Source organism: Peromyscus maniculatus, chromosome 5 (assembly GCF_049852395.1).
Source record: "Peromyscus maniculatus bairdii isolate BWxNUB_F1_BW_parent chromosome 5, HU_Pman_BW_mat_3.1, whole genome shotgun sequence".
NCBI classification, from domain to species: domain Eukaryota; kingdom Metazoa; phylum Chordata; class Mammalia; order Rodentia; family Cricetidae; genus Peromyscus; species Peromyscus maniculatus.
The window spans coordinates 46,035,126-46,051,196 of record NC_134856.1 but is presented as its reverse complement, the minus strand read 5'-3'; the positions used below and the strand labels follow the sequence as shown (position 1 = coordinate 46,051,196).

Here is a 16,071-nt window from a genome sequence, read left to right as displayed (position 1 = left end):
GAAACTCTCAACCATCTTTCCTAACTTGATAGGTTTTATGGGTACTTTCCCCACAAAACTCCAACACAATTGAGAAGGAACACATTTAATAAAATGGATTGACAGACTCAATGTCAAAGAAGTAACAAAGAACAAAAATTTAGAACATTTGCAAAAAGTCTTTAAAACATAGGATGTGTAAGCCTTCTAGCACATCATATCTGTTCCACAGAAAAATATCAAGTGTATAACACTTGGATGCATTTTATTAAATAATGACCACTAAATATAGTTATTCCTTCAAGCAATCACCAAAAAAGGCAAGTTTCCTTTAAAGTGGAAAACTACTTAACCTCAGATTTCTCCAAAGTGTTCAATGAAGGGGGAAAAAAACAACCAACCAACAAACAAAAAGCTGTTCACCAATTTCTGAGCAGAAAAAGAAAATATATCAAGCCTAGAGGGTGTTTTGTCACTTTTTAAGTGTTGAGGCAACAGACAGTCTTCTCCAATTTAAAGAAACTCTGAGAATGAAGCCCATGGAAGCCTTTCAGAAAGAGAACATGCTCCATAATAAACTAGTCAGCCGGAAAGATAGATGTGCAGCTATGGAAAACAAGATGGCTGCATGCTTCAGTGCAGACCAAGTAGGATAAGGTCAACAACCTGGTGGAGGTCAAAAAGCATGGCCCTAAAATGTTACCATTGTTCCCAAAGGAATGAACCCCATAGGGATGTGCTAGAATTTATCAATTCTGCTCTTAGATGTAAGACCAAGGGAAATGAAAACCCTTGTCCACAAAGCAGCTTAAAAGTTACTATAGGAATTTAGTCATACTATTTTAAAAGAATAATGGAGCCATTTCAAGTGTTCACCAAATAACAAATGGATAAAGGGAATCTTTCTATCTACTCCTTTAATGAAATATTATTTGGCTATAAAATGAGATATTGAAATACGCTTCAACACAGATGAACTTTGAAATATTGTGAAAACAACCAGCCACAAAACCATACACATTTTGTGTTTCAATATATATATATAGACAGAATAAGCAAGTCTGTAGAGACTTTTTTTAGCTAGTTGTATATGTCTGAGGTGATAAAGAAAGGAAAGTAGACACAGGTTTCATTTTCAGATGATACACAGAGTTCTCACACCGACTGTGGAGACGGCTGCTCCTTCTTGTATAATACACTAAAATGAGGAAGCACACTGAACATGGCTGGACTGTGCATGTTAAAAAAGTGGACTATGGGGCATGAGAGCTACATCTCAGTAAAGCCATTGCCAAGAAAGAGAAAACATTTAAAGGCTAAATTGGCTGTATTTGTTAGGAATCCTAAGGTGACAATTATCTCCAAGCACGTACAGAATCAGGAAAGACAGGGCTCATGAGTCCTAGAGGGAAAATAAAGAAAAAGAGCAACTTCTTGACATCAAAATTCAAGCAGAAATAAATCAAAATTTAAAAAAAATTCAAGAATAGAGAGGCTTTAATGATAGGACTATGGGATAATGCTTAAATATAAGCTGCACTCCAAAGAATAGCAGAACTAGTAGAACCTGGTCAGTAATGATTTTTGTTTTCTAAACAAAAACAAAGAATTATAGGCCATAAAACATTCTTTTTCTCCAAGAAGTAGAGAAGGTTTCTCTTCTATAAATGAACACATTTCTGAAAGAGTGCTTCAAGGCTGTGGGTGCCTAAACAAAATTAAAATAGTCAACATCCCAGCATGGAGGGGGTGGGACCCATAAGGCCTACCACTAGCTGAGGGGCTATTGACAACTGGTGGCTCATAGGGGATGAGGAGTCAGTTTTCTTTAGGGGTGTGGTTCCTGGTAGGTTGTCCATGATCAAGTGGAAGTCATACACCAGTGTGAAAAGGGGCAGCACTAATGGACATGAATTTGGAAGGGGGACCTGAGAGGGGCATCCAGGAGAAGTTGGGGGATGTAAGAGGTGATGTTATCAAAATATGTTTTATGCATGTATGGAGTTCTCAAAGAATTAATGAAACTATAAATACTGGGACTTTGTCAGCATAGAGACTGGAGGTGGGCACAAAGTCCCATTCCTGGCTCAGGAGCTATTGGTAATTGGTAGCTGCCAGGGGAGAGAGCCAGTTGCCCTTAAGGGTATGGTCCCTGGTCAGTCCTCCACACTTCAGTGAATGGCCACACACTCAAGAGAAGAATGAGGAGCACAACTCGGACTTAGTGGGTTTGAAAAGAGGAGAACACAAAGTTGGGAGGGGAGGGAGTGGGAGTAGATCTGGGAAGAGTTGGAGGGGGTGAATACGATCAAACTACATTGTATGAAATTCTCAAAGGACTAATAAAAAAAGAACTTAAAATATAAGTAAATTCAGAGCTAAAATAAGTTCATGTTCTTCTCTGAAAGCATTTTGACAGTTACCGCCGGGCACATTACAAGCAAATATTTCAGGTAGAAGCAGATGTCCTTTGTGCTGTGACTAACTTTCAAAATCAGAGTCTGTCTTCCTGCATCATTTAAACTACTTTCACCAAATATACACATCTGCTTATCATTAGATTGTTTCTCACCAATAATTCACAAGCCATCTATAGATTTCTTTAGGTATGTATGATGGATCACTCTCATTCTTCTACAAACTGCTATTTATTGATTATCTTTCATATCATAAGCAAATACTAGGCACCAGAAACACAAAAATAAATGAGCAAGGGATGCCACTCTTGAGGTTTCAAACATAATCAAAAGCTGTATGAGAAATAAGTCTTTGTAATATATTCAACATTTGTCTCAACAGAGGGCAGAAGATCTGTGCCCTCAAGAGATCTGAGGAAGGCTTTATTGGAGAATGGCTTTAATCTGAGAAGGGGAGAATTTGCATGAAAATGGATGTGAGGGAGAAAGCAAGGAAGCAAGATGGCCTTGAGGTCCAAGCAGGTTCTTTGTGGTAGAGGATTCACAGAACAGCAAAATATCCCAATGATGTCGTTGTGTTGTGTGCCCCAAATCACTTAACTTTGTCCATCATACTTGGATTTCTTTATGTCTCCTTAAAATTTAAGGAGAGTTCTGAAGGTATTGCAAGTAACATTTGGGCTCTAGGTGAGTACCAACAACTTCAGCCCTAAGCCAACTGCTAGCTTCTAGCTAGGATTCTCAAGCTATCTTTAGAAAGCATGCTTTCTTTCTTTCTTTCAGTTTTTTCCCTCTGGCCCTAATCCATCATGAACTGATGCTTTTGTATGACTACAATAAAAATAAATTGCTAGAAAAATAGAATGAGAAAAACAACAGCACACAAAAAAACACTATCTCTAGTCCATTTTTCATTACTGCTGTGTTCAACAGACATGAATTTCTCTGTCCAATTGGCATAAATCATTCTAAAAGCACACTCCACATCCTGTATCAACCTCATCATTGACTGGGACACAGAGTTGCCAGATGAGCACCAGCCTATGAAACATACTAAACAGATAGGTCTATAGACTGGAAGCTTCCAGAAGGATGTTAGAAATCCAACATCTCCTAAATAAGAGCCTATGGGAATAAGCAATAGAGCACTGGTATAAATGTATCTGATAAGGAGGAATTGTTGGTCTAGAGACTGTCAATGGTATGACAAATTCAAAGACATCCCCCAGCTCCTGGGAGGCTGAGGAGACATAAAAACATGAGGCTGAACTTTCCTCAGCTCTCTGCCAACTGGTAAGTTTGAATCTTTCCCTTTTATTACTTCTTAGCCCTTTTGTGTCTGAAGTAAAAGAAAGTCAGGTTTATATTCAGCAAGTCTTTGGAACTCAGGGCTGAGGTAAATAAAGGCTTAGTGGGTAAGTCCTTCCCATGCAAGTGTGAGTTCAGATCCCCAGAATTTATATGAAGTTAGATGTGATAACATGCATCTGTAAGCACTGGTGTTCCCATGGTGAGGTGAGGTGCAGAAGTGGGGGAATCCTCTAAGCCTTCAGGCTGTTTCCTGGCTTATTCAGTACAGAACAATAAAGGAGGCTGAAGGTAAAGACTGAAGCTAGATGTCTTCTGACCTCTAAACACATGGGATACCACACACACACACATACACTCACACTCACATATACATACACATACTCACACATACACACACATGCATACACACATACACACACACTCACACGTACACATACACACACATACATACATACACACACACACACACACACACACACACACACACATTCCTTTTCTAAAGATTCTAGAACCCTCCTGAAGAACCTAAGAGTTACCATGATGCTAAAATCTTTATCCTTTGATAAGGTTGGTATTAGAGGTATGATTTATTGGCTCTGCCCTATGCTGCATCTTACAATGTCAGTCATACATTATGTACACCATATGAAGCAGTAATCCCTCTCAGGATGATATTTAGATAGAAATCAAGAACTTCCAGGCATAACTCTATTGACTTTATTAATAGTCTCCTAAAGCTGGAAATGACCAAATACTGCATGAACTAATGAATGGATACACATTCCATTTGCTAAAAGGCAGCCACAGGACAACTACTGAATCACAAAAAGATGTTGCTAGCAACTCACATTCCACAAGTATGACAACCAAAACATGTCTGCAGATACTGCTAATATCAACTAGGAGAGAGCAGGGGAAGGTTGCCTGAATGGAGACTCACTGCAAGTCCAAAAATGTGTTAATTAATTTTAAAAAGTGTAGACATCATTGTGTTTATATATATAGTGCATATTTGTGTCTCTCTGTGTATCTCTGTGTGTATGTGTGCATGCTTAAATATTAAGCAAGAATTTTAAGCAAATAAATTCTAAGAATTGGGTCTGGAAGTTAGGAGTGCTTATTGTTCTTGTGGAGGACCCAGGTTCAGTTACCAGCATCATGTGGTTGCTCACAACTGGTTATTCCATTCCAGTAAATCTGAAGTCCTCTTCCAGACTCTGAAGGCAACAAGAATTAATTTCACACACACACACACACACACACACACACACACACACACGAGGTCCCATATGCATGCATTCACACAAAACACTCACACACATTAAATAAAAATTTTTTTAAATAAAATCTTTCTTTGAAAGAAAGAAAGGAAGGAGCAAAGAAAGAAAGAAGGAAGGAAGGAAGGAAGGAAGGAAGGAAGGAAGGAAGGAAGGAAGGAAGGAAACCCTAAGAGATGACATTAGTAGTGACCTCAGTGAAAACACCTGATTCCCAGAAATCGTGGCACAAATAATAAAAAGGGAGCCTGGCTGGTTCCTGCAGTGTTTTGATCTAAGCAGGCAGTGACAAGCAAGGTGATGCACAGAGGCCCTTCTTTGCAGCCACAAAATATCGTTGTACTCCTCTGGTTCATGCTGAGTTTACAACCTCATCTCTCTGCTCATAATTTTTTCCCTCCAGGAAACGTCCTTATGTCAGCTTCATATGATTGTGGGATGGAGGCAAGGGTAAGGCTGATGAACACCAGAAATGGTGGTTAGAATAGCAGTTTTATAGAATGCATATGTAATGTTTATTGGCCAGTAACATCTTTGCCTTTTAACTAAGCAACTCTGCTACACATCTCCCTATATCTACTGAATGTCATATCTTTCCTTCTTATGTGGAGCTCCCACCATAAAATTGTATTTTAGGGTGTGCTTTTAATGCAAACAAATATTTCTTTCTACTTCCATTTTAGTTTCTGGAAATACTAAGCACATACATAACCAATGCATCTACCTCTAAGATAACTGATTTTGAAGAGGAAGAGGTTAAGAATCTCTGTTCATTTCATTTCCTGATGAAAAATAAATATTTAGTTATGGGGGGGCATGCACTGTGTGTGTGTGTGCGTGTGTGTGTGTGTGTGTGTGTGTGTGTGTGTGAGAGAGAGAGAGAGAGAGAGAGAGAGAGAGAGAGAGAGAGAGAGAGAGATGAACTACTTCTGAATTTTAAAATCCTACTTTAGAATGGTAACACATTGAATATACAAAGCAGAAATCCAATTGTTTGAAAGTCAATTCACACACTTTATAAACTGAAAAAGAATAGAGATTAAAGGTTGAAATATGTTTGATCAAACTGACATCTGCTTCTATTGATGTTCTTATCCTACCCCAGGCTTACCAGTAGGAAGTACACATGAATTCTTAACCATTTTGTACAGCACTGATTCTTTCTAAGTAGATAAAGATATGGAGAAATTTAGGAATTCTGGGATACATCTATGAATCCCTCAGTTGGGCAGCCGATGGTTTATTTACCTTTCCTGAAGTAAAGATGGGTTGTGGGAAAGACACTTAATGCCAAGTCTCATGATCTGAGTTGAGTTCCTGGTACTCACATCTTGGAAGGTGAAAACAGATTCTCTCAAATTATCTTCTGATCTCCACATATGCATGGTGGCCCATGTGCCTCCCTCCACCCAACACGTATCCATATGCATACAATGAATGTCATTAAAAATTTAGGAATACATCTCATGGGTTTTTTTGACAGAATTCTGATTCAATAACCCTGTGATAGACACATGATGCTTAAGCAAAAAAGACCTTCTTCTGATAAGTCCACACGTTGGGACCACTTACTGTCTCCTCGGCAGAGCAGAGGTCCCAGTTTATAAGCAGCTTCGGAATGGGGACGTCCTGTATCTGTAATCACTATCTTAGTGACTGGCAGATGTTCTTTATAGGAGAGGAATCCAGTGTCATTGGTCCTAAAATAAACAGGAACAGCAACAAAATCCTTAAATTATGATGATGAGCGGAATTCTAAAATAAGCAACGATTTTCCTGGCACTTCTAAATGAAGACTTTCCTACTAAGTTTGGACACTGACAAAAAAAATTCCAATTGCTTATCTTAGCATACAAAACATGGAAAGTTAAGGTCTAGACTACAAAATATAACATAGGTTAAGATTAGAATGCAATGGTTATTTGAGTGGATACCATTCTCGTGGCTCACTAGCCCGCAACCATTCTAGGGAATGCTCAACCATGGACTAGTGGTTGGACTCAAGGGCAGGGCTAGCCATTGTTTTCATTGTGTACCCATTGCTGAACTCACCAGGATCCCAGGAAGAGTTCTGAACTCGTGGTCACAGAGTTGGCCCTGGTTAAACTCAGTGGTCACAAAATAAAATGAAAAGACACGAATGTGGGGAAAGGACTCACTTGTAGCAGAGGAGGGTTGACAGGAGTAGGCAGGGAGAACAATCAGAATGCATAATATGCATGTATGCAATCTCAAAGAATAAATTTAATTAATAATAAATAAATAAGCTGCCCCAGCACTATTTCTAAAGCAGACAAAAATAGAATATTAGCTATGTTTTTAAATCAGGTGGAAAAATTTTTAGCATTTGATGAAGTGGATAATTTAATGACAATTGGCCTGTTGATTTTTAGACAAAGTGCTTAGAAATTCTTCCTTTTTTTCTCCTATGATTTAGTTACACTTTGAATTTTTTTGCTGTTGTTCTCTTGTACATATTGATCAACTCTACATTCCCCTATATTCAACCCTGTCTTCTCTATTCATTTTTCAGATAAAACTCTGTTCATTGTATTTTACTACTCCCTCAGTGAATTATAAAATGTATCCATGACTTTTTGCAGTCTACTTATATTTTATATTGTATAACAATATGTAATATCAGAAGCTTTCCATGAGATTAACACCCCCATACACACAGAAATACACATATAAACCTTTTTTATGTTATTGTGGTAATCTACTTTAAATGTATATTATAAACTTTACAATGTAATTAGGCAGAGAATTATATTTTTGTATTTAAGGAACACCAGGTAATTTATAATTTCTAATGATCTTCATTTCTTCTTAAATATCTGAGTTTTCATCTGATGTTACTTCTTTTTCATCCCAGAAAATTTGTTACAATTATTTTCATTTCATATGTTAATTTGCCATTCTAAAATGTGTACTCAGTCCTTTAGTATAGTTCACTTTTATTTATTTAAATTCCCTATTCACTCATTGTGGATATTTTTAACTTTATATCTTCAAACATGTTGATAATATTAACTTTAAAGATTTCATCTGCAAACTTTAAAATGTGCCAAGACTTTGTTTACAATAACCTCATTCAATGACTTGATTTTACATGGAAGTTTACTTTCTTAAAATATTCAGTAATGTGTACAGTGTTCTGGATAATGTCGGTGACGTGTCAAAAGATAGTATATTTTTATTGTTCCCTAATATTATTTTTCTCATGGGTATTTAAGTAGAAGCTTATGCTTTCATACTTCCCAGGGTTCCCTATGGCTGCCTTACTCTGGGTTTCCAGCCTTCCCTCTCATTTTGAGGACATGGTCTTTGCAGCAAAAGCGTGAACTTTTCATCACTCATGCCCTAAAATGAAGGATTTTCAAAGCCAGTCTCAGAGACATAACAGCCCAGATCTTTTTCTCCTCCAGCAGCCACTGTGGGAATGCCCTGTTGTTTGTTTAGTTTTCTGTCTGTGGCTCTCTCCTTGACCCTGAAATCCCTCCCCGACTCACACACACTTTGAAAGGCCATTGAGGGTCCAAAGCAGGAGTTATGCAGCAGACTCATCAAAACCAGCTTTCTTTTTTTCTGGAAATTATGCTATCCTTCAATTTCTAGTCATTCTGGATTCCCCAAACTCTACCTCCTGATACATTATGCCGCATATAAAAATAAAAATAACACAAATTCCCTTGAAGTTAGCAAGACACAACTAGTGCCAGCGAAGGAAAGAAAATTAAGTCTAGGTCTCATTCACCTTGGTTCTCTTCTTTCAACCAATCCTGGAAGCCCCTGCCAAAGTTCAGTTCCACCGCTCTTCCTTCCAGTACACGTACGTACACACACACACACACACACACACACACACACACACACACACACACACACACTAAGATTTATCATTTGATTTCATTTTATGTAATAAGTGTTTTCTTTCATGTATGTAAGTCCACCCCAAGTGTACCTGGTACCCTTGGGGGTCAGAAGAGGGTGTTGAGTCCCCTAGCATAGGAGGTACAGTTATTAGCTACCAGGTGGGTGCTGGGAACTGAACTTAGGTACCTTTCAAGAGCAGCAACTGCTCTTAACTGTTGAGCCATCTCGCTAGTCTCAAAGACTATTTTTTCTAAACTCTGTTTAGGAAATGTCTGCCATGGCATCTGTGTGAAAGTCAGAGGGCAATTTGCAGTAATTGGTTTTCACCTTCCTCCATGTGGGTACCAGGGCCTGAAGTCAGGTCACCAGGCTTGGCAAAGAGTACCCTTATCTGGTGAGTCATCTCTGCAGAGCCCCAGATACTTATTATTGAAATATTTTCCTGAGTCTGTAAAAATGTAGAAATATATATATGGTTCTTTATCTATAAAGCTGAATAGAATATGAAATGTTCTAAACTCTTTAAAAACTAGCTTTAATTAGCAATGTGTTGCGAAGGCACACAGGAGATATTGGTGGTGATTAGGTTAATTTTTTGTGCTGTTAAATACCATTAATAACATTTTTGCACATTTAAAATTACAATTTTCAGTGTGTGAACAATTTTTGTGAATATATTAAGAAAAAGGTTGTTGTCCAAAGGGAGTACATATTAGTTATTACAGAATTCCATACAATATTTTTTGATCATAGTCAACCCTCCCTACATTTTCTCCCAGACCACCCCTGTTCCTTAAAGTAGAGTTTGGGTAATAGAGATGATATTCTTCATACAAGAATTCAATCAGGGCCGGGCGGTGGTGGCGCATGCTTTTAATCCCAGCACTCGGGAGGCAGAGGCAGGTGGATCTTTGTGAGTTCAAGGCCAGCCTGGTCTACAGAGCGAGATCCAGGAAAGGCGCAAAGCTACACAGAGAAACCCTGTCTCGAAAAACAAAACAAAACAAAACAAAAAAGAATTCAATCATAGCTCTATGATTCCATATCGGTTCTTCTTCCATGTTTTTATAAGAGCCTTATATTTATGTATGATTGTATTTGTACATACATGCATATATTCTATACATTTGTGTACACAACCACATAGCATTATCGTGATCATGTTGTTTGACAAGCAAACAAACAGCATTTACATAATTCAAATAATGAGTTCATTTAATAGCAACTGGTTGCTGAAATGCATGCACATCTTAAAATCAAATCAGCCATATTCTCAAATCCAGATTATTAGCACATTAAAGTGCTGAGAACAGGTGACAGTTAAATGGGACCTATTTACCAACATGCCGCCATCAAGGCTCAAAGAACATTGGGACGAGGAGGCAGAGGAGTTGGTGTCAAGGAAAGACTATAATCAAAATATACTATAGGAAAAACGTTTTAAGAAAAGAAACGAGTATCACAGCCAGAGGGTGGGGAGGAGAGCTGTGACATGTGTTCTGGACGTTACATGGCTATTGGACTTACAGCAGCTGTAGTGACCCTGCATAAGATCCAGCCTGTGGGCATTTCAGCATAGACTGCAGAAGAGCACATACTGTGCCTTGGGAGCTCGCATAAGGCTCCACCCCTAACTGAGATGCTTTCGGGGTGACAGCTACTCTACTCGGGGAAGGAAAACCATTCTTGTCGGGGAGTGTGGCTACTGGAAGATTGCCCATGCCCTAGTGGATGGCTCCACACCCATGCATATCCACACCCATGCATATGTGGACAATGCTAACTGGAAATAAATGGGTTATTTAAAAGAAGAAGAAGGCATGAAGCTGGGAGGGGACACGTGCAGGGAGACTCAGGGGGAGTAAGAGGGGAAATGAGTCTGATCATATTGTATTGTACATAGCTGTGAAATTCTCAGAGAGTAAATTTTAAAAAATAAATGAATGTATGCAGGTCCAATGCTTAATAATATGAAACAGACATGTAGTGTAAAGAAGTGTGAGTATAAACATTTCAAATGTTCATTTACAAATAATATATAAGAGCAATATACTTATAGAGTCTATGCTCAAATACAAAAATACTCATTATTTTTTAAGATAAAGAGAACACACACATAGGAAGTTTTTCTGCCTAGAAAAATACTTTACATTTTCAAATCCCAAATGTTATAGATTACCATGTTGAAGATATTATCCATATAACATTTGCTCTTTCTGGCATAGTTTAACCTTTAAAAATATAAAAGAACTACATGTTAAAATCATTGCTCAGAATTATAATAATTCAAAATCTACAAATTTTTACTTCTGAAGTTTGCAGCCTATATTAATGTTATATGCTTTGGTAGCTATTTACATAACACTGTTGAAATGATGTTAACACGGAAAACGAACTCTGGAGAATTACAACTCTCATGTTATGGACACCTCTGTTTTCTCATATGGTAAAAATAAAATTAGCAAAGTGCATAGTCCAGGGTTGAAATAGCCTCTGAAAGTTTCCTATCTTAGCCCGTAGAATTAGAATCACTGTACCATGTATCATCAAGACATAGTTTCATCTAATTATTTCCTCAAATCAACGTGTTCATCATCCACCTAGCTGTATACTCTTGACATAATTAAAAGGAAAATTACCATTCGCTCCGATCTGCATCACAGTTGCAGTGATACTGAGCATCTATGCAGTTCCCTTCGAAGCCACAAGTGCACTTTTGAGGCACAGGCATGGAACCTCCCCAGTAGGTCTGTGTCTCATTGGTTCTTCCCACCCACCAGCTCCGAGGGCTTCCATCTGAAAGACAAATGAGAGAGATGGATCATCTGCTTCCATCTTAGAACACTGTTCCTTCTTCCTAAGAGATTAAAAGTAAAGGTGGGAGGGAGAAGTGAGAGGGAGGGAAAGAGACAGAGACAAGGGAAGAGACAGCGATACATAGAGAGGGAGGAAGCCTCAGGACATAGACAGAAAGCGACTGATATGGTGTAATAATGCCCTAAGCACTGTAATTGACAGCATTTGGGAAGAAACTATCTTTACAAAATACTCGGTTTTAAGTCTCTTTTAAAATGCCACTTTATAATTTTTAAAAAATATTTATGCATTTATTATCTATGTTTTTATGTGCCTACATGAGTTTACATGCATCCTATGCATGCAGGTTCCCAGATGGGGTCATCAGATTCTCTGAAACTGGAGTTAACAGTTCACTATGAGCCACCTTATGTGGGTGCAAGGAATTGAATTCAGGTCTTCAATGTGTGCTTTTCACTGCTGAGCTGGCTCTCCACCCCCTTATTTTCAGTCTTAAATGAAATGGTACATTGTTCTTTGACTAGAAACCATCAATTCACATTTAATCATGAGAGAGAGACAAAGTTCTCATTTGCAACTTTTTAAAAAATAATCTTTAAAAGAAATTGGCATCAAAATATAAACTGTGGTAATTAATACAGTGAAATAAAATTGATCCTAAATCACAAAAAAACCATCAAAACATTCTGAAATGTTATATAAAGGCACTGATTTGTCTCCATATATTTATTGGTTAAAATATACTAGCTGTTTATTAGACATCAAGCATGGTATAGCACTCCTTTGTCATGATTTAGGATTTATCGGGAAGTCTGTATTTTCTCTTCCATTTACTGGCTTGGCTATTTATTTGAAGACTACAGAAATAATACTGAAAAATCTTCATGCCTGAAGCGAATATTACAGTTAAAAAAAAGTTTCCCCTAGCTAAACGCATCTCTTTCTACGATAAATGTTCAGCTACCAGCTCCTTCCCAGAGCCAAGACTAAACACGATGCCAAGGAACTCAAGCAAGGAGCAGACAGAACATTTAGCGGAGGATTTGTAGAAAGGGAGGTGAGGCATGCAGGCAATCTATCTCAGGGGAGAAAAAAAAAGTTCAGAAGCAAAGAATCATAGTGTTTGGAGACACAGAGCAAAAGGAGAACGCAAACAACGTCAAATCAGTCAGTTCCCTGCAAAGGACCAAGCATTTTCCTCTTGACTTTCAAATCTTTATGTTGTCACCACCATTCCCATAGGGACTCTGCATTTTTTGCTCATTCAGACACTACTCACTAACACAGCGCTTATTTTAACCTACTATTAAGGAGACCTTCTGTGAATACTGACAGCTTCTCTTCCAGCATTAATATAAGCACCTGCCATGTTTAAGAGAAGAAAAAAAAGGAAATTTGGAAGCTTGTGTTATGTAAAGCTCTTAACCTCAAGACTCTGCTTCTAGCTTGATTAACTCACAACTCATCAACAGTTAAGCCTACTTGAACATTTTTCTAGGAATATTAAGCTATGCTGCTTAAAATATTATATGTTCACAGATTGAGGAAAAAATACTGTTATTCTTTTAAAAAATCATATTTGATAGCTATAATTCTGACCTTCACCATAAAAAATAAATTGCCAAATGTTTTGGATATTATTTATTATTACATTGTGTGTGTGTGTGTGTGTGTGTGTGTGTGTGTGTGTGTGTGTGTACCTGTATGTATATGGAGGACAGAGAAACCTTCAGGAATTGGTTCTCTTTCACCAAATGGGTCTCAGGGATAAAACCTAGATCATCAGGCTTGGTGGCAAATACCTTTGCCCACTGAATCATTTCACCAGCTCTTGCTAAATGTTTTAAAGCCATCAAAAATATTTGAGTCCATCCAAGGCTTTTCAAAGAGTAATTTAAATAAATGTATGAATGAATTTAAAAAAAAAAACACGAGGAATATTTTTTTAATTAAAATAAAACAATGTTAGTTGGTCAGCGTAAAGCATTCTGTCTCCCATGGTTAAACTCTTAATCAACCTGGTTATCCCCAAGACCGTCCTTCCAGTGAGCTGAATTCTTATCTGCTGAGAACATGTGTTCCTAACACTCCTTTGTGTTCATACTCGGTTATACCACTGTCATCTTTAGATCTGCTAATGAGATCCAAAAGTCCAGATTTAAGCGTGCCTTCCTGTCCCTCCTTTTTGCATTTCCTACTGGGTCCTCAGCATCTAAACTGTTCTCTCTTTCCTCAGTTCCTCTACCTCAGATACACTCTGAGTACTGACCTGAGAAAACCAGTGATTAACAACAACCAGGCATCATTACCACCTGGTCCACAGACTTCTGAAGTGGACTGTTTTCTCTACTAATGTGATGGTTAATATTAGTTATCAACTTGTCTGGATCTAGAATCATCTAGTACAGTGCTTCTCAACCTTCCTAAAGCTGTGACCCTTTAATACAGTTCCCCATGTTGTGGTGACCCCAGATCATGGAATTATTTTCATTACTACTTCATAACTGTAATTTTTGATACTGTTATGGATCATAATGTACATATCTGATATGTGACTGCTCTGAAAAGGTCATTTGACCTCCAAAGGGGTTGGGACCTACAGGTTGAGAATCGCTGATCTAGAAGGAAAGCTTTCAGACACACCTGTAAGGGAATATCTAGAGTAGGGGAGCTTCTGAGCATGCTTAATAGTTATTTTCTCAGTTAATTGATAAGTAAAACCCACCTTAAAGATGGGGGACACCATTCTCTGGGCTTAGGTCCTGGGCTCCACACAGTGAAGAAAGCCAGGTGAGCACCAACATTCAGCATTGCCTGCTTCCTTTGTGTGGGCATAATGCTCCCACCTGCCTCAAGATTCTGCTGTTAGGACTTCCCACAATCATGACTACACTCTCAAATTGTGAGCCAAAATAAACCCTTTCTCCCTTAACTTGCTTTTGTCAGGGCATTTTATCATAGCAATAAGGAAAATAACTAATATCAGTAGTGGAGTAGTGGAGTCTCAGGCTTGGCTGCAGTACCTTGGAAGGTTTTGCTGGTACCAAAGGTGTTAAAGCTCCTTCCCCTTACTTCCCAATCTGCTTTTTATCACCTTGGGGATCCCATCTGTTGGTTTTATTAGCATATGACTCATTAGTGCTTTTGATGATTTTCTTCCCTTATATTTTAGTTTTCAGACTTATTGAGTTAAAGTTAATCAATAAAAATTGTACCTATTCAATATGTATATCATGATACATAGTGAATTAATTATCATATCCATCACTTTATATAGCTACATGCATGTGCATTTGTGTATGTAATGAAAATGTCTTTTCTTCTAGTAAATTTCAAGTATAAAATATGATATTATTAACCATCATTGCCACACTGCTGTAGCTTAAGAGCCTAGCTGTAACTCATCTTGTGGCCCCTTCCTCATCCCCCTTTGTTCTTCAGTAGCCACTTCTCCATTCTCTGTTTCTATGAATTCAGCATTTTCAAGTTCTATATACAAATAAGGTGATAAAGTTTTTGTGTTCTTGTGTTGTGCTTGTTTCACTTTGCATAATGGCTTCTACCATCTCAAACAGATTTCCATGACCACGGCAGCATTATTCAAGAGAGCTAAAGCACACAAGCAGCCTAATTGTCCACTGATGGTGGACTGGACAAAGAAAATGGATTATGTGCACAATGTAACATTGTCCAGTGAAAAACAAACAGAAGGGAATCCTGCCATGTGTGATGAGGATAAAACACACAGAGCATTATGCAATGTGAAATAACATAAATATCAAGCATATGAACAATCTGTTATATTCTAGGCTGTGTATTTTAACAATGATCACAAAGAACTACAGTGGAAAGGACTCAGTTCAAGCATGTCTCATCATGTGTGTCAGTGTACCCAAGCACTACCACATCCCTTTCTATGTTGAGGGCACCTTTCCAGAGAAGTTACTTTCTTGACGAATTAAAGCTCCATTCACCTCAGTTCTGTATCTGGTTGATGAGAGACCTAAAACAGGAAGTTAGCTTTCTCCTCACATCCAAGTTACTCTTGGGATTTCTGCTCAACAGTCTGGCTCTCATTCACAGACAGAGTTGAGTTTTCAGGATATGAGATTTGATTGGCACCAGCAAGATGGGACTGAATGGATAAAATACTAAATGAGCACATTCTAGAAAAAAAGGAAAAGGAGGAGGGAACTTGCATATTATAGAGAAAATAATCCTGCATTAAGTGGGCACAGAGTAAATAGAAAATAAGTTTAACTGGAAAAGGGAAATTCAGCTGTCAGTCCAGTTGTGCCATGGCTAGTGTGGATGTTCCATATGCCATGTGATAGTCACATAAACTACATTTTAAAAAGTCTTCTCAACAACTTCTCTGGAATTGAAGCCCATGT

The 16,071-nt window shown here is 38.0% G+C and overlaps 1 protein-coding gene across 2 annotated transcripts in view; it reads right to left on the bottom strand.

Annotated features, from left to right (window-relative positions):
- Cntnap4 (contactin associated protein family member 4) overlaps nucleotides 1-16,071 on the bottom strand; it is a 282,485-nt gene that overhangs the window by 50,764 nt on the left and 215,650 nt on the right. For both annotated transcript variants that reach the window (XM_006974070.4, XM_042277745.2), the window contains 2 exons: nucleotides 11,500-11,656; nucleotides 6,557-6,684 (listed from right to left, as the gene is read on the bottom strand). In XM_006974070.4, the coding sequence (XP_006974132.1) occupies nucleotides 6,557-6,684; nucleotides 11,500-11,656 (285 nt within the window). The remainder of the gene's footprint in view (nucleotides 1-6,556; nucleotides 6,685-11,499; nucleotides 11,657-16,071) is intronic.